Below are 19,276 nucleotides of genomic sequence, written 5' to 3'. Positions count from 1 at the left end.
TTTCACTAACTCAGAACGCAAGTTTTAGAAGTAACCTTAAAGATTATCTACCTAGGTCACTGCATTTTTACAGATAGGGAGGCTCATATTGAAAGAAAGAAAAGGACTTGCCCAAGACAACTGGTGAGTTAGTTCCAGACTCAGAAAGAGACTATGGGTCTCTTGACCATCAATTTATTGCATTTTCTATTCTGCTCCCTCCTGCCTCCCTGGTGCCTCCGCCTGGGCATAACTTAGCTAGACCGTGGGGGAGCTGTGTTTGAACTTGAGCCTATCATCCTGATATAATGGCAGCAAAAAGTAAGTCCTAAGTTCTTTCAAAAAGTTCTAAGTCTTTCAAAATTTTAGAACTAAGTGATTTTTCCTCAGAGGCAAAAATAGCCTTGAATTTTCAAGCCAAGGATAAGACAGGAGACTGCATCTTGTTTTCCATGCTGCTGGGGCGTGGTCACCTTTAGGAAAAAGTACACAGTTGGGTGATGCATAGAGCCACCACTGAACCAGACGCCTTCTCAGCAAAATGGACTTTTCAGTCACTTATTTCTTTCCAAACTAATGCTTCCGGATGAATTAACTGATTGAAACACACAAATAAACAACGGCAAAATTCTATAAAATTCTGTGGATCCCTTTTAAAGGTAAGAAAAACGACTGGCTGGAAATTGTTCTCAGAAGGTGAGTTCAAAACACCTGTCAGCTGCCGGGCACCAACTTCATCGTGACAACCTGCGATACCCGCAGGAAGAAATGTGGTACCAAACTGGGGCTAGTGGTGTTGCAAGATCTTGAACGGGGGTGCTGAAACTTTGAGATTAAAGGCCCCTATGCTCTTTTCAGCGTGGCCCTGACCCCTTCCTTCAGAGAGAGGGGACTGAGAGGAGGAGGTCTTGTGCAAGGCTAGTAGCTGAGGTGAAATGACTAGATCTTTAAAATTGAGATTTATCTCTGTATTTCATATAGCCCCCATCTCTGTTAGCAAATGTGAGTCAATAATTATTTGCTGACTAAGCCAGTGACTAGGAAGGACCTAAACAGAGACTAGTTGTTCCGAATCAAGTCCTCTTTGAAGTTCAACATTCCACAGCTTATAAGAGATGCTGTGTCTTCCTGAGAATGACACTTGCCAGGAAATAGAATGTGCAGCTTCACTTTTCAGTGGAACTGAAATAACATTGTTTTGTTTTGTTTTGTTTTCTCGGCTGTGCCCATGGCACACCGAAGTTCCCCGACCAGGGATCGAACCCTTGCCAGAGCAGTTACCCAGGCCACAGTGACAGCACTGGATCCCCAACCTGCTGTGCCACAAGGGAACTCCCACACTTTTTCATTAGCGTTGGCAGTCACGATCACAGGAAATCATGATTATAAATACATGGGCAATTTGCATTGCTATGAGAAGTATAAATGTTACCTTAACTGAGCAACTGGCTGATTTTGTTGGACACATTTTGACATGCTCTCAAAACTCCTGGGCCCCTGTCTGGCCCTCTCTCCACTCCCCCAGGAGAGACCAGTTTTGCTTGGTTTCCTCACTGCCCCTTTTGCTCTGCTCCTGGTCCAGCCCCAACCCCACTCCACCTCCACCCCGCCCTCTTCAAGGTCCCTGATCCTCTGAGAACTCCCAGCTGGCCAGGGCTTTGAGACCCTGCACTTTATACTCCTGCATGTCTGACACCTAGCACAATGCCCAGGTTGAAGTAGATGCTTGAGACCTTTAAACATTTAAAGGTACCTTTTGAGGCTGGTGGGACTCTCTTTGAGAAGAAATTAAGGCTTTGTAAAGGATCCTTATCTTTGATTCACATATTTCTGTAGTATTCTGATGAAAAATGAGACCAAGGTACAGATCTGAAAAAATTAGATCTGATCACTTTTTCAAGGATTGAATATGACATGAACCTGTCTGAGTACTTTGTTAACAGTCAAATGCTAAATAAATATAAGCATTATGTTTGCAAGCCACGTGTGGTGCATGATGAAATACACGAAATCAAACTAAGGAAAAGTACACTTACAAGCTCTCCATCTTTGCCTCCAAAATCTAAATACAGCATCCTGATTCCATCATCTGAAGACATTTTCAGCTTTTCATAAGGAGCCTGTATGATTGTCTTGGGAAAGGCACCCTCCTGTGGTTCAGTGGTAACAGAAAATCCATTCTCATAATGGATGGTCAAACGGCACTCCTGGTTTTTGTAGGTACAAGCTGATAGAGACAGAGAAGGGACAAAATGTGAACAATGGAAGCCTGTCATTTCCCCAGGCACTTGACCTTCAAGTCTCCTCACTCTCAGGGCCCAGTCACAAACTTCTTTCTCAAGTTAAAAATTAATAATCAGGAGTTCCTGTTGTGGCTCAGTGGAAACAAATCTGACTAGTATCCATAAGGATGCGGGTTCGATCCCCAGCTTCTCTCAGTGGGTTGGGGATCCAGCATTGCCGTGAGCTGTGGTATATGTCGCAGATGCAGCTTGGATCTGGCATTGCTGTGGCTGTGGCATAGACCAGCGGCTGCAGCTCCGACTGGACCCCTAACCTGGGAACTTCCATATGCCGCGGGTGTGGCCATAAAAAAACAAAAACAAAAAAACCTTTAATCAAAAGAGTTCTGGAAAAGGTGATTAAGCATCAGGTTGGATTTTTTTGCCTCAGAAAACACTGCATTTAACAACCCCTGGCTAGTAAACTGCCTCTGGTCTTCATATGCCGCTGGAAGCTCTTCAGGGAAACGAGGACATTTTCCTTGCTGGCTATGGGGCTCCAGAGGAGTGAAGGTAGTTGACTACTCTTTAAAGCTCAGCTCAGCTTTATACACCACACTGAATTTCACTTTACGACGCTTTGGAAGCAGGACCTTAGATTAATATAACAGGTTAAAAAAAAAAAAGGAGTTCCTGTCGTGGCTCAGCAGTTAACAAACCAGACTAGTATTCATGAAGATGGGGGTTCGGTCCCTGGCCTCGCTCAGTGGGTTAAGGATCCGGTGTTGCTGTGAGCTGTGGTTTAGGTCACAGACATGGCTCTGATCCCAAGTTGCTGTGGCTGTGGTGTAGACCAGCAGGTGTAGCTCTGATTTGACCCTAGCCTGGCAACTTCTGTATGCTGCATCTGTGGCCTATAAAGAAAAAAACAAAAAACAAAGCTCAGAGAGGTGAACACGTCATAACCCAGTGGTTTAGATTTCAAGAGTCCAGTTCTTTCCTCCACTCTGTCTCCTGCATCCTTCTCATACTCTGGTGCTCAGGCTAAGGAGGAATGTGAAGAAGGACCTTGGCAGAGAGGCTCTCAGTAATAACTAGAGTGGGGGAGCCCTTCAGTCTGGGGGAAGAAATAGGGTGTCTCTCTGCTCACAGAATGAAGTGGCTAACTGGATACCCCTTCCTTCGACTTCCGCAGTCATCTTTTAACTTGTAAACTAAGGTTTGATATTTTCCAAAGGTGCATTCCCTAATAGGTCTATGAGCCCTTCTGGGCACAGCCCCATTGGCAACTCTTAAATACGCCTCTCAGAAGAGCCCTGAATCTCCTCCACCCAGTCCAAGGACGACCAAAAGGTAACGTAGGCTCGGCACTAATGTAGTTAATGGCTTCCCACCGTGAATCCTCGATTTTGACACTTTTCATTTGTAACATCTGCAGAGTATGTGTGCACATGGGCTCTAAACATGTTTTCTTTACTCCCTTCCTCTGTGTTTGAACTTTAGAGCCAGGCCATCAGGTGGTCTGAATTAAATGATTGTGACTTTTCCTTCTAGTTGACCTCAAGTGGTATTTGTTGTGGCCTTTATATAATGGAATTGGTTATCTGAAGATATTCTTAATCTACACAGGAAAAATTGAAGACATTATCAAGTTAATTGAAGCGCTGATTAAAACATAAGCTTGTTTGCCCAACTCTCTGCGGGCATCTTTCCGTTTGAAACTGGGTTGCACCTTTGGTCATTTCCATAATTTCTTCACTCCCACCACCCAGCTAGCTCAGTCCACACAAACTCTTTGTTATTCTCCTCTGGCTGCTCTATCAACGGCCTCATTGTTTTCCTGATAAGTAGAGTTCAGCTTGTTGAGAAAAGGATTTTATGAAATTTGTGGAATGTAAACTAAGCCAAACCCCTTTGGTCATCTTCATTCTTTTCTAGAACACTCCTGAAGTTGTTGCAAGGAGTCTGGACTTCTCTGCTGTTTTGCACAGGACTTCATTAAATTTAGTTTTCAGGCGACTTGAGCCTTTTCTAACTCTCAGGTTCAAAACTCGTTTTTCTTGACATACAGAATAGGCATCAAAGAGAAGAGCTTCAGGGACACTCCAAAAGATGTTTTTAACAGTGTTGGAAAATATTGGGGAGTACTCATTAGTTTCAGGATTATTTTCTTTTATTTTATTTGTCTTTTTAGGGCCTCACTCGCCTCATATAGAAGTTCCCAGGCCAGGGGTCGAATTGGAGCTGCAGCCGCCACCGACACCACAGGCACAGCAACACCAGATCCGAGCCGCATCTTCCACCGACACCACAGCTCATGGCAATGCCCAATCCTTAACCCACTGATCGAGGCCAAGGATCGAAACTTCATCCTCACAGATCCCTGTCAGGTTCATTACTGCTAAGCCACAACAAGAACTCCAAGGATAATTTTTAAAAGATATTGTTTATCTCAAGATGCTGCAGCAGAAATTCTACAAAACATCTGGTTTTTCATGTATGTATGAGTAAAGGAGAGGTGAAGAAACCCTACTTCGTACACACTGATGTGCATCCCATCTTTTATAACGCTCCTGGTCCCGGAGGAAGCTGCAGCCTAGGGCAGTGCTACTCCCAGAGCAGTCCATGGACCAGCAACATCAGCACCACCTGGTACCTTACTGAACACAAATTCTCAGGCCCCACCCGGGCACTGCTGCATCAGACTCTCCCGGCATGGGCATCAGCAAACCTAGGCTTCTCGGGGTAGAACCAAAAAACATTGAGTTGTTGTCATTTTCAGTGCAACTAAAGTTTCAAAACACTGTATCTAAGATGTCTTGTGGGAAATCCTGTTCATCTAGAGCAGAGCTGTATCACAGGGCTTTCTATCATGATGGAAATGTTCTAGATTTGCACTGTCCAACTCGGTAGGAATGACATCTGACTATCCAAGTTGCCCACTCTTCTTGAATGAAGATGGGATAAGGCTTTCCCAATCAAACACTTCATTTCCAATTTAGTAGGGCATTCGGTGTCTTAATTTAAAAGAATTTAAATTTACCTGAGGGTTTTTTTTTTGGTCTTTTTAGGGCTGAACCCACAGCATATGGAAGTTCCCAGATTAGGGGCTGAATCAGAGCTACAGCTGCCGGCCTACACCACAGCTCACAGCAACTCGGGACCCTTAACCCACTGAGCAAGGCCAGGGATTGAACCTGCGTCCTCATGGGTACTAGGAGGGTTTGTTACCAATGAGCCACCACGGGAACTCCTACCTCTGGGGTTTTAAGTGCCCCAAAAGGCCAGTAATGGAAACTGCTTTGAGGCCAGGGTGGAGTGGAGGGTACATTCTTCTCGCAAGCCCAAGGCCAGCAGCGCTTACCTGTGGTGATTTCAGTAGTGAGTTCGGCCGAGTTGTGGCACCCCTGTACTATGCTCCTTGTCCAGTGTGAGAGGTCCCTGCTGGTCTCAGCCCTGAAGAGATGTGTTTCAATCCCCTGCCTGGTACCAGTTCGAGTTGCAAAGGACAGATCCATACCAGCCTGGGGCGATCCTTTCCCTGGACCTGAATGGACCAGCCTGTTGAGAAAGAGAAAAATCACCAAAATGGAACTAGGTATTCACCTGAAATGTCACGTGATGAAAGCCTCAGCTTGTCAATTTGCTTTCATTTTTCCGATCTAGAACCAAAAGGTCCACTGTACCTTAATGTTCACCATGGTTTGCTGCCATCTCCTCACCCAGTTCCTCTCCAGGGATACAGTGAGACTAATATAGTGGCCAAGAGCTGTGCATCTAGTTGACTATGCAGAGGAGTTGAATATTAGGACTTTAGACAAATTCAACCATACTCACTGAGCAAGAAAGAAAGATACTTTAAGTAAATGACTGAGAGAACAATTTAAATAGTGTGTAAAATTCCCCCATCCTACCCCCAACCCCCCATTCCATTCCTGGGCATATACATGCGTGAGACAAGAAAGAAAATCTATTGTTTCCTGGGTTAGACTTGTTCTTCTTGTGTTTCTTATACTTTGGAGCATCTGGCTGCACAAATACACTTCTCAAGTACAGAGCCTCCAAATGCAAGCAAATAGCCATGGGACTCAGCTGAAGAAGCAGAACTCTGTGTACCTGTGTTAAAGCTTGAAAAATAACAGTAATGCTGGACTCTTAGAGAAATGGAAGAGAATTGCACTTTATGGGAAATTTAAAGGATTTCTGAGAGTGATTTTTACTGCATACAATTTTCATTCTGACTTTAAAATATACATTCAACACAAAATGTGACTCCCATGGTAAAGGGTTTCCAAAAGACCAGACTTAAAACACGAGGAAATCCAAGTCTCTGGGTCTCCTACTTCTTTAAACACAGGTTTCTTACATTCTCTCCTTCTCCTCCATATCCCAACCTCCTTTTGGGAGAGACTCTCATATCAATAATTTGCAGAAGAGCATGCATAGAATTTAGTAAATGTTACTTCTCCGAGGGATATTTGCATTTTCAGCCTTATCTTTTCGTCCAGAAAGAAACATGTTACCATTCGCTAGAGAATGTGCAGGGGTCGCTTCACGTGGTGAACAGGAGAATCCTTTTCTTAGGCAAAGGGCTTGTTACCTCTAGATTAAAAACCGTACAAAGGAAATCCCAAAGCTTATTTTCTCTTGCAAGCTTAAATATTGTAGACCAAAATTATCAGTGAAATAGTACTTAGCGTAGCCCATGGAAGGAATTTCTAGCAACAAGCTCGTATAACTCTGAGGAGCTTTCTTCTTACAAAGGTGAAATTCTGGGAGGGATGGTTTGCAATGCTGACTTGAAGAAAAAAGTTAACTGAAAGGGCTTTTGGTTGTACAATTCTTTGAAGACAGAGACGTTCCCAAGAGATAATAAATGTTGGCAAGAAAGTGAAGGAAAGGGAACCCTTGGACACGGAGGGCAGTTGGTGCAGCCGCAGTGGAACACAGTACGGAGGTTCCTCAGCACAACCATATGATCCAGCAGCCCCACTTCTGAGGATATATCCAAAGGAAGCGAAATCAGTACCTGAAAGAGCTATCTGCACTCCCGTGTTCACTGCAGCATGATTCACAATAGCCAAGACAACAACCTAAGTGTCCATCAACGGATGAATGGATAAAGAACACGTACTGCGGATATACACAGTAGAATATTATTAGCCTTAAACAAGAAGGAAATCCTGGGGGATGGGGAAGGGAGTGGGAGTTTGGGGTTAGTAGATGCAAACTATTACATTTAGAATGAGCGGGCAGTGCGCTCTGCTGTATAGCACAAGGATTTGTGTCCAGTCTTTCGGGATAGAACACGATGAGGGATGATATGAGAAAAAGAATGTACAGCAGGAATTGGCACAACATTGTAAATCAACTATACTTCAGGTAAAAAAAAAAAAAAAAAGGAAATCCTGCCATTTGCAACAACATGGATGAAACTGGAAGCATTATGTTTAATGAAATAAGCCAGACAGAGAAAGATACTGTATGATATCATTTATATGTAAAATCTTTTTAAAAAGTCAAATTAATGAAAGCAGAGTGTAAAATGACAGTTGCCAAGGCTGAGGGAAATAGGGAGACGTTGGTCAAAGGATACAGATTTTTAGTCTAAGATGAACAAGTTTTGAGGATCTAATGAACAGCATGGTGATATAGGTAATAATGCTGTATTATAGACTTTAAATTGGCTAAAAATTAAAATTTACAAAAAAGTTTAATTACGAGGTGATTAATGTTTTAACTTGATTGTGGTAATTATTTCAAAATGTATATGGACATGAAATCATACATATGTACTTTTTATTTATTATCATTATTATTATTATTATTATTATTATCATTATTGGCTTCTTAGGATGGCACCTGCGGCATATGGAAGTTCCCAGGCTAGGGGTCAAATCGAAGCTACAGCTGCTGGCCTACACCACAGCCACAGCAACACCAGATCCAAGCCACATCTGTGAGCTATACCATAGTTCACGGCAATGCCGGATACTTAACCCACTGAGCGAGGCCAGGGATCGAACCCTTGTCCTCATGGATACTAGGAACTCCTACATATATACTTTTACTTGTCAGTTACACCCCAGTAAAAAGATAAGAAGTTCCCTAGTGGCTCAGCGGGTTAAGGATCTGGTACAGTCACTGCTGTGGTACTGAGGGTTAGATCCCTGGCCCAGGAACTTCTGCATGCCATGGGTGCGGGAAAATAAAACAAAACAAAACAAAACCAATAAAAGAGAAGTTCCATGAATCTCATTGAGAGTCTATGAAAGGAAATATCTCTGGACATGGGTTGGGTGCAAAGCCTATCAGTTAGATGAGTACTTTAACTGTCCAGAGCTATTCTGAGTCAATTTAATTAGGGAATGAGGCAGTGCTATGGCTTTAGACCTGTCCTGCTAAGCATCCTTATCAGTGAGTTGTATGAAGGACATGACATCCAGTTGGCAGATGATCCAAAACTGGTGAGAAGAAGAATCAGAGAATCAGGATGTAAGACTGTTAAGCACTGCAGTTGAAGACAAACAACAATGAAACCAGAATGGGGGGACATGGTGTAGAAGCATCAAAGGAAATTTAGCTGATGGTTGTCTCAATCAGGAGCTACTAACAACACCAATGTGAGCTGAAACTGCATTAATGGAATGAAAGCAGGTGACGGTCCTGTATTTTCCTGTCCTGATCAAACCTCTCCTGAAACAGCATCCAGTCTCAAGCACCAAGCTTTAAGAGAGAACGTCTTAATCTTTTCGTACCGTGACTCCCTTTGGCAGTTGTGATGATGTGTATGGACACCTACTCTGAATAATGTGTGTAAATTCTTAAAGTATAATTACAAAGGAAACAAATGATACTGAAATAGAGTTCCATACAAACCTCATGATGACAGATGACAATGATCAAAACAGCAAGGTCCCCAAAATGACTTCATAAAGAACAGTTTGGAGAAGAGAAACTGCGTGTGAGGAATGGGAAGGAGGAGGGGGGCGAGCATACATGTCTGCAGCACCTGTGCAAGTGTGCAAGCACAGGCTGGCCAGTGACTCCCAGGGATGGGAGAGACAGGTCTAGCCTTGGGAGTCTATGGTTGGGTCAAAGCCATCCCTGGACCTTGGCCCATTTGTGGAGATCTGCACTTGGAGCAGATGATTTGCTTCTTGGGATCTAAGGTGAGCTAGGAGCACTTGCGGCAAGGCTGATTGCCTAAGCAGCCAGCAGGCGTTCTTTTTTTTTTTTTTTTTGCTTTTTAGGGCTGCACCTGCAGCATATGGTAGTTACCAGGCTGGGTAGTTGGAGCTGCAGGTGCAAGCCAACAATATAGCTACAGCAATGCAGGATCCAAGCTGTGTCTGTGACCTACACCACAGCTCATGGCAACGCTGGATCCTTAACCCACTGAGCAAGACCAGGGATCGAACCCGAAACCTCATGGATACTAGTCGGGTTCATTACTGCTGAGCCACAGCAGGAGTTCTCCCAGCAGGAGTTCTTGGGCACCAGCTCTGTACGTAAGGTTTGTTGTTCATGTGTCAAAGTTGACAGCTCCTGAGTAGGAAGAGGTTGGGGAAAACAAACTTGCTGTTGACAGTACAACAATCTGCTGGAGTTCAAGACCAAGCATAGTATGGATCTCCTCGAGGTAAATGGCCCTTCTCTGGACTCCCACACATCATTATCAGTCCATTTAACCTATGGCTTTAAGACCACCACCCCATGTCCTTCAGGGTAGGAGCCTTGTCCCATCTCTTATGGATTCCATGATGTCTAGTGTCCTGACACATGGTAGCTGTTCAATACATGTTGGCTGAGTACTTGCCTGAATGCAGGTTTTCAAAACACTTCTAAAATGAGCTCAGTTTTGCCAAAAAGAAAACACACACACACACACACACACACACACCACTGACCTATTTTGAAATCCTTTGAAAGTTGGGATCAGCGAAAAGCTCCTAATGGGCTCTTCATTTGCAGACTGTATTTGGGAACATATTACTGCAGCCAGATTCTGGACACTAAGTACCAAGTAAATGTCAGCTGGACATTAAGATTTTAAAAGTCATTATGTGGACATTTGGACGTTTGAAAAGGTAGGGCTAAGGATAGAATGTCTGCCTGAGTTTTTCCCCATTCTGTCAGGAACAGCCTTTTTACATTCCTCCCAAGATTCTTCCCAAAGTTCCCTCCTGATCTGCAGTCTCGGGGGGGACTCTGAAATAGCTATTATTTATCTTTCAATTACTGTACATTTTTAGCTATTTGTGTAGCCTTAAAAATATGACCATCTGTCTCTCCTCTGCGGTGAGGACTAAACTACAGCTACCAAGAAAATGCTCTCTCCCTAGAGAAGACCACTTTCTTATCCAGCTAGGAAAAAAAAAAAAAAGTAAATACTGGCCCTCTGGGACAGGTTTTCAAGCTGCAGTTCACACCCCATTTCTAACTTTTATCTGAAACTGCTTGAGAAGCCCGAGGACATGTTTTGTTTCCTGGTTGCAAAATTCAGATACCCATTCTCATGACTGGAAGCAAAGCCACACACTCCAGCAAGATTTTATACTCCCTATTACCCAGGAGTGCAGAAAAGTGAACAGATGAATGGGACTAAACGAGGGAGTGGGCAAGAGAATGCAGCCACAGAGACGAGGGGACAGAGCAGAGCACCAGAGGCACCAGTCTGGCTATCTGCCAACTGTGTGACCTTGACAAGTTTCTTAAACTCTCCATGCCTCGGGTTCCTCAAATGCAAGGATGAAGTAGGTCAGGATGAAACGAGTCTAAGAGTCCTGTCTGGAACAGCACCTGGCACAGAATACATAGTCACAGTCATTATCATAATCAGTTTGATCTGGGCAGGGCTTTTTGTTTGTTTTTTGCTTTTTAGGGCTGCAGCTGCGGCATATATATGGAAGTTCCCAGGCTAGGGGTCGAATCAGCTACAGCTGTCTCAGCAAGGTGGGATCCGAGCCATGTCTGCGACCTACACCACAGCTCACAGCAATGCTGGATCCTTAACCCACTGAGCAGGGCCAGGGATTGAACCTGGGTCCTCATGGATACTAGTCAGATTTGTTTCTACTGAGCCACAAGGGCAGGCCTTTTAAATTTGAGGATCCCCTGCTATAAGCTGAGCACCAGAATGATTATAGGCACAGGGCAGGCACTCAGTCAATATTTGTTAAATGAAAGACTAAATGAATAGCTAGAATACAAAGAGGACTCTTCTCTAAGAAGTTTGTGATTAATTACTGCCATGAGATATTATGATTTCTCTCCCACCCTCATTCCCTCAACCACACCAAACAGTAGGAATGGCTAAATCCAAAGAATTGGGGTTTATAGCCACTAAATGCAAATTTCCACATTAATTGAGTCCTGAAGAAAAGTGATCTTAGAAGGTAACTGGGAAGCTAACTGGGATCAGATGATCATGAAATCATCTTCTGTGAACTGGGATCATGTTCTGTGATTTTAGCCCAACATCCATTTCTTATTTCTTCTTTCAGATTCATCTTTAGCAACTGGTATTTTTGCTAGTGGCTTAGGTAGTAGGCTGCTTAGGGAATCGGAGTGATTTTTTTTTTTTGGTCTAGGAGTAGAAGGTAACCATCTTATCAAAAAAGTGAGAGTTATTAAGATTTTACATTCATGCCAGCACAGAGCCAGTGTACAAGTAAAAACTTGTATATGAATGGGTCCCTAACCCATTGCAATGGTGAACTGTTTTAAATTATTCCTTTTTTTTTTTTTTTTTGTCTTTTTTGGCTGCAAGTGCAGCATAAGCAAGTTCCCAGGCTAGCAGTCGAATTATAGCTTCAGCTGCCAGCCACAGCCATAGCCACAGCCACACCAAATCTGATCTGCACCTGCGACCTACGCCACAGCTCATGGCAACACCGGATCCTTAAGCCACCAAGCGAGGCCAGGGATCAAACCCCCATCCTCATGGATACTAGTCGGGTTCGTATCCAACTAGTATTTCAAATGCCGAAAGTGGTGGCTACCATGAGGCTTAGAGGGGCTGTGTGATAAACCCACTTCCAAGTCAAGTCCTTTGCCCTAGATGTGGGGGAACGTGGCAGTAAAAACAACTCATTTCTGAGGGAGGCCAGGCTACACGTTTCTCTCCCAATAACTGCAGTACATGGTGAGGCTGCATACTGTTTCTTGATCTTCATTTCTGCCCACTTTGCCTAACTAGCTTGGGAAGAACAAGAACAAAAAGCTCCCATCTCACAAGGGATGATCATATACTAATTTAATTCTGGGACGGTGTTAGAGAAAGTCACGTAAAATGTTCCATAGAAAACATTATTATTAATAGCCTTAATTAAAACAAAAACAGTTGCAGCACACAGATTCAGCCAAATTGGTAAAATTACAAATTAGGTAATTGAGTTGCTAAGCAATATTACATCCTGATTTTACTTAATTGCTGTAATTACTATCTCCCTACATATGTCACAATGCAAGCGGCAAAAAATAAAGAATGATAGCTAGAGAAAGAGAGGAGGAGGAGGGAGAGAGGGAGGAAGGAAGGAAGGAAGGAAGGAAGGAAGGAAGGAAGGAAAAAGCAACTGGCTAGATTAACAGTCAAGAATAGCAGAACACTTGTCTCACTTCTATCTTCTAAACTTCTTTCATCTGAATATGGTGGTAGAAGAGTTAGGCGAGGTTCCGCCTTTTAGAAAGTTCATATTATTGAGGGGATACTGAGTGTAAGCAAAGACCGACTTAACATAGAATGATCAGCTAAACAGATTGAAGCCCAGTTTTGAGTAGTTAATGGTATTATTATCCAGGTGAATTTCCAGAGACACATGATCATCCTCCATAGTCCACATGGCCTCAAGACCTTTCACAGCCAGCTAGCCGCCAGCAGTCATACGGGGGAAAGTAGATGCCCACTGTGTGATCGCATTGACACCTTCTCTCATTTAGCCTCCACTATGACTCTGATGGTGTATTATGAGCTCCATTTTACAAACAAGGAATCCATGGTTCTAGGTGGTAAAGTTGCTGCCCAGCACCACCAGAATTTGAACCCAGGTCCATACTCTTTCCATCATACCAGGGAAGGAAGCCAAACTCCAGCTGGTCAACTCTAGGTAGGAAGGAAATGAAGGTGAGTATAATGAAGACTTCAGGTCATCCGTGAGTTTAGCTCATCCATATACTTTCCTTCTCCAGGGATAAACAAGACTTATCATCTGATGGATATGGTCACATCATGAGCAGCCAATGTCTTGGTATATTTTTCCTTTTAAGTTAGTAATTTTATTATTTAGCAATCTTAGAACTCTACCTTTTATTTTTTTTTTGTCTCTTTAGGGCCACACCTGAAACATAAAGTTCCCAGGCTAGGGGTCTAACCAGAGCTGTAGCTACCGGCCTGCACCACAGCCACAGCAATGCTGGATCCTTAACCCATTGAGTGAAGCCAAGGATCAAAACCTTATCCTCATGGATCCTAGTTGGGTTTGTACTGCTAAGCCACAGTGGAAACTTTAATGTTTAGATACATTCTTTGAATTGTCTGGTCATCTGTTACATATTCTTCTATCCCATCTATGCTTTAATTAGTTCAACATATATCACACTGTGTACAGAATACCTATTATGCAAAGATTTTTAAGCACTTCTCCATGTGTGGTCTTGACAGTTTAAATCAGCCCAAGCTTACTGAGGAAATAAAACAATGAGTCCATAAGCTGAACAATTAGCACTGACAAGATTTGGTTTTTATTCTCACATTTTGCTTTTTTTTTAAGTTCCCCTACCATCAGGCCCTACTACAATGTTGCCCTAATAGGAGCCTGTAAAAATTTTTAAAAAATTGAACTGAACATTCCCACTCCAAGGAGGAAACCGTCAATTAAGCTTTCAACCTGTGATGTTGTTACAAGTTGCATTCAGAACTAGCTCTGCGGTGTGAGGTAAGGGGTTCCAGGTGCCCTATGTCCATCTCACACTTCCTTTTGCCTACAACAAACCAGTAACTCTTAATTAGCCTCACCCTTAATCTCAATGACTTTAAGATATTAGAGATCCTTGATAAATGCAGTATTATATGTAAGATCAAGTAGGTCCAATTACTTCTCAGTTCATACATTAATTCCAATTATTTTCTCCAATATCAACAATTGCTAGCATTTATCAACCACTTATATCACTCATTTATATCTCAGGCATAGGCTAAACTTTTACAATTGGTCTTATCAGTAACAATATGAAACAAAAGATACTATTGCCCCTTTCATGTCGATGAGGAGATTTGGATACAGAGAGATTGCTATTTGGCCCCAAATCACATTGCACGTAGGTCTCAGCATTTGACTCCTGGTTTGTCTGATTCCAAAGTCCACGAATCTCCTCACTCAGCTAATTTCCCACTCGCCACTTCTGAAGAGCTGCTGGACCAGCAGGAGGGAGGGCAGGAGGCTGGCAGTTAAAGTGCACTGCACAATAGGTGTGTGGGAGCAGAGGGGACAATGGATGTGTGGGCAAAGCCCACACTGCCGTTTGACAGAGTGCCGATTCTTGGGCATGTCAGTCCTTCTGCACTCCCCTAGGGAATGTCCCTGGAAGAGGCCCACATCCTCTAAGAGGGTGGGGCCTCCCGGGCTTAGTGTCATGACCATAGGCTCATTATAATTTAATGTTTGACAAATGCAATTGGCTAGACTTTCCCAGTGGAAAGCATTCCGAAAATGTCTGAGGCTGGCCAGAGGCAGCAGCTACTTTTAGCACTTAGAAACAGGTTAGATCCTTAGGCACCAAAGACTCCCCACCACGTTTAGTAAAAATGCTGTGTCTCTGGCTCCCAAGTGATATCAAAGGCGAGAAGTGCATATTCATTGGGTCCTCTTTTTTTCAGCTACTCCAGATGGGCTCAGAGCAGCATTATTTCTCTTTACAAGCTCTGTGCTTCTAAACCTTTCACCAACCACAGGGACTGGGTGGGCAGAGTTTCTGGGTTAAACCTCTTCGAGAATTCCAGAAATATTGCAACTTTAATTCCTTGTTCTCTGAGGATCTATCTCACTTGCCAATTATGATGATAGTAACAAAAAACAAAAACAAAACTTACTTTGTATGAGCAAGAATACCTTTCTTTTTTCTTTCTTTTTAATGTTCTGCAACATCAAATAAGCTTTGGCTAAGCAAAAAATGTTTTCCCAGGAATTCATAAAAAGCTGAGGGATGAGAACAGCTAAAATTACAACATGTTTGCAAACTTCCTGAGCACAGTGCTATGAAGTGTGTCATCCATCCACAGAGGCGCCACTGAAGGTTTCCAGTGGGAGAAGTGACTGGCCATAAACTTCTCTGCACAGCAGTTAATACCAAGAACATGTTGTGAGCATTTTTGGTGCCACTGCTATGAAACACAATCATATGTCATCTTCCAGGCACATCTTCACATAAATTAGTTGTGCCTATGCCTTTAAGGGGAAAAAAAAAAAGAACTAAACACATCAACAAATCAACTGTGAACTGCCTGAGCTGACTTATCGTGATTTTAGAAGAAAACGGTTTCCAGAGTTCCCCTTGTGACTCAGAGGAAACAAACCCAACTAATATCCATGAGGATTCAAGTTCGATCGCTGGCATCGATCAGTGGATTAAGGATCCAGTGTTGCCATGAGCTGTGGTGTACGTTGCAGACGTGGCTTATATCTGGCATTGCTATGGCTGTGGCATAGGTTGGCAGCTGTAGTTGTGATTTGACCCCAGCCTGGGAACTTCCATGTGCTGCAGATGCAGCCTAAAAAGCAAAAAAATAAAAAGAAACCTGTTTCCTACTGGCTACAGTCCCAGCCAGTTCTTCATGTTCAAGGGAAAAGACCATCCCTGACCTTCTAAACAAGGCTTGGCAGCACTGCTAAGGCAAAGGGAAGGGGACTGACAGCTGCCCAGTCCTGCTGTGTGCCAGGCATCAAGCTAAATACGTCTGTACTTAGGTCATCACTTTGCAGTGACATTCTGTAAACTGGAGGATCCATGCCTTGGGACACTAGGCAGTCATTCAAAGGAAGCTGAGGTTGAGGGCAAAGTACCAATGGAAAATGCCTGTAAGATGATGAAAAAGCAAGGCAGCCACACTGCATGTTCCAGGAGCTGCTGCTGATGCTGTGAACACCTGGATCCAGTACAGCCTTTGAGCTAATTCATCAGCAGTCATCACAGCTTGAGGCAAACAGTGCTTCCGAAGAGCCACAGAGGAGAAGGAACCCAGTCCTTGCTAAGGCATTTCCTTCCTACCGTGAACCCTGGGAGTATGCAAAGTAGCAGAGCCCAGTCTTCTGAACCAGTGGTTCTCAACTGCATGTATCAGAAACCCCTGGAAGGCCTGTTCACTCACAGGTGGGCTGGGCCGTAGCTGGTGAGTGTCTGGCTCATTGGTCTGAAGTGGGATGGGAAATCTGCTTGTGCACTGAGTTCCCAGGTGCCACTCACTTTGAGAAGTGCACTTTGAGAACCCCTGGTCTCAGTCCTGGGTAGTTACTCCAGGTTGCTGAGAACATCCCCAGCTCTGTCTGAACTCTGTTGTGTGGGCTGAGTGGCCACCTGTGCATGATTAAGCTGCCAGACGAGTGAAGGAAAGGTTTGTAGGATCCACTCAGCAAATGCAAAGAGCCACTAAAAGTCCAGGAAATAAGAAAATCCCCTAGGAGTTCCTGTGGTGGCTCAGGGGGTTAAGGACCTGACATTGTCTCTGTGAGGATGAGGATCTGGCCTCGTTCAGTGGGTAGAGGATCTGATGTTACCACAAGCTGCAGCACAGGTCGCAGATGTGGCTCAGATCTGGCATTGCCCTGGCTGTGGCGTAGGCTGGCAGCTGCAGTCCCCCTGGCCCAGGAACTTCCATATGCTGCAGATACGGCCATAAAAAGAAAAAAGAAAAAAAAAGAAAGAAAGAAAAAAGAAATATGCTCCCGGAGGCCACAGAGAAGGTGTGTGAGGGAGGTGAACTTAGAATCAGAGTCTCAGGTGCATTTCTTAGCAGCTGTGTGACTGGGGGTAAGTTACTTATCCTCTTGGTTCCTCAGATTACTTCTCTGTAAATAAAAATAAAACCTAAACCTCGTAGGCGTGTGAGGGTTAAATGCGGTACCCTGAGGACTCCGTCTGCTTGATGCTTGTTAAAAACATAGACCCCCTGACTCCTAAGCCTGGACTGCTGAGCTAGAATCTCCAGGGCAGGGTCCGCAGGACAGGAATCTTTAATAAACAGCCAGGTGATTCTTAAATTGGGCAAGTTTTGCAAACTCAGATAAAATGCATGTAAAGCACTTGGCCTTGATCTATGCTCCCTCCACAAAGGTCAGCCACTGATTTATTACCAGCTGGGTCTGGCTATTTGCAAATGGTACTAGCACGACCTTCCCGATAATATTACCCAGGATGATTAATTAGTAGACACCCTATCCTATAATAAACTTTCAGGAGATGTGGCTCTGTATCCATAGATAACAATTAAGTGAACTTTACATGTAAGACTGGTGTACGGTACTGCTTATAAATTATACCTCAATTAAAAGGTTTTCAAAAGAAATTTTAAAAAGACATGAGTCCCCTTTAGAGAAATGCACTCAAAGACGAATAATGCTAGTAGACAGGCTATGTGCCTGAATGCTCCTATGTAAAGGGCCCAACACCACAAATGACTAAATGGAACACACGGGACGTAAATGAAAGAGTCACTTGATGGACTTCAATATGTAGCTGGGGAAGCAGCCAACAGAAATACTGGGGTAACTTTTTTTTAGGGCCACACCCGCAGCATATGGAAGTTCCCAGGCTTGGGGTCCAGTCGCAACTGTAGCTGCCGGCCTATGCCAGAGCCACAGCAACACGTGATTCGAGCCACACCTGCGACCTACACCACAGCTCACAGCAACACCGGATCCTTAACCCACTGAGCAAGGCCAGAGATTGAATCCACGTCCTCATGGATGCGACTCGAGTTCTCTAATCACTGAGCCATGATGGGAAATCCAGTACTGGGGTAACTTCTGCAGTGGAAAGATCCAGTTGCTCTTTGACTTCTTCCACTCCTGAGAGTGGTTTTTCTCCAACAGCCTCCGCTGAGCCTCCCACCTCAGAGAACTAGCTTTATCTGCAAGGACAGATGGTTTCAGTCCTCAGCTGGGGTGAGCTCTGCTCCCCAGCCTGGAGCTACAAAGGGGGTACATCTCCCCAGCATGGTGATTCAGGGAAAGGGAGGGGCGTCTTCCTAGCTATTTGCTTTCCAAAAGTCTTCTAGACCCATCCACAGGGTCATGGAGGAAAGTTGATCGTGACCAATGTGTGGCTGATGAACAAGCCCAAAGGTCCGTTAAAAACCCATCTCCTGGAGTTCGCACTGTGGTGCAATGGATCAACAACCTCTTGGCAGTGCTGGGAAACGAGTTCGATCCCTAGCCCGGCACAGTGGGTTAAGGATCCGGCATTGCCACAGGTGCAGCTTAGGTCATGACTGCAGCTTGGATCTGATCCCTGGCCCAGGAACTCCATAAGTGCGGGGTGGCCAAAAAAGGAAAAAAATCTCCCCAAAGTGCCTTTCCCTTTGGGCTTTACAGAGGGTAGCATCTAAGTGCATTAACAGATGCGGACTCAGAAAGAGGGATGTGGAGTGATAAGCTTGAGGTGAGGCACTGAAGCAGCAAAACTAGGATGGAAACTCCAGCTCCCCGACTGCCAGACTCTGGCTCAAGGGCAGACAGCCCTCTACCGCTCGAGCAGGTGCAGTAAAGAAGAAACAGCCAGTGCTGCCTTAACATCTTAACTCCACCTCACAGGCTTCCAGCTGAAGAGCGGGTGGTGATTATTGGCCTAATTTTATCATTGTTCATAGTACTAATATACGCATATCATAAATTTTTACTTTGCTGTTCAGGGGTCAGTAATTTGAGAGAGGGGTAGCAGGATGGGAGGTCAAGTACCCTGCTACATCTCCCTTATGTTTAGAGGGTACAGTGATTTTGTAAATGCTGCATCTTCTGTTCTAAATGAATGCAGTTTGCACTAAAGAGGGTCTCTATTTCCCTGTTTCCATATTGGATGCAAGC

General features: G+C 44.1%; 1 protein-coding gene across 1 annotated transcript in view; it reads right to left on the bottom strand.

The window, feature by feature from the left end:
- SNTB1 (syntrophin beta 1) overlaps positions 1-19,276 on the bottom strand; it is a 232,535-nt gene that overhangs the window by 2,276 nt on the left and 210,983 nt on the right. The window contains exons 6-7 of the mRNA XM_047783343.1: positions 5,566-5,762; positions 2,016-2,206 (exon numbers count right to left, since the gene is read on the bottom strand). Coding sequence (XP_047639299.1) covers positions 2,016-2,206; positions 5,566-5,762 — 388 coding nt within the window. The remainder of the gene's footprint in view (positions 1-2,015; positions 2,207-5,565; positions 5,763-19,276) is intronic.

The sequence above is a fragment of the Phacochoerus africanus genome, chromosome 6 (assembly GCF_016906955.1).
Source record: "Phacochoerus africanus isolate WHEZ1 chromosome 6, ROS_Pafr_v1, whole genome shotgun sequence".
NCBI lineage: Eukaryota > Metazoa > Chordata > Mammalia > Artiodactyla > Suidae > Phacochoerus > Phacochoerus africanus.
Note: the sequence above shows the minus strand (reverse complement) of the source record. Positions and strands in the feature narration are given on the sequence as shown.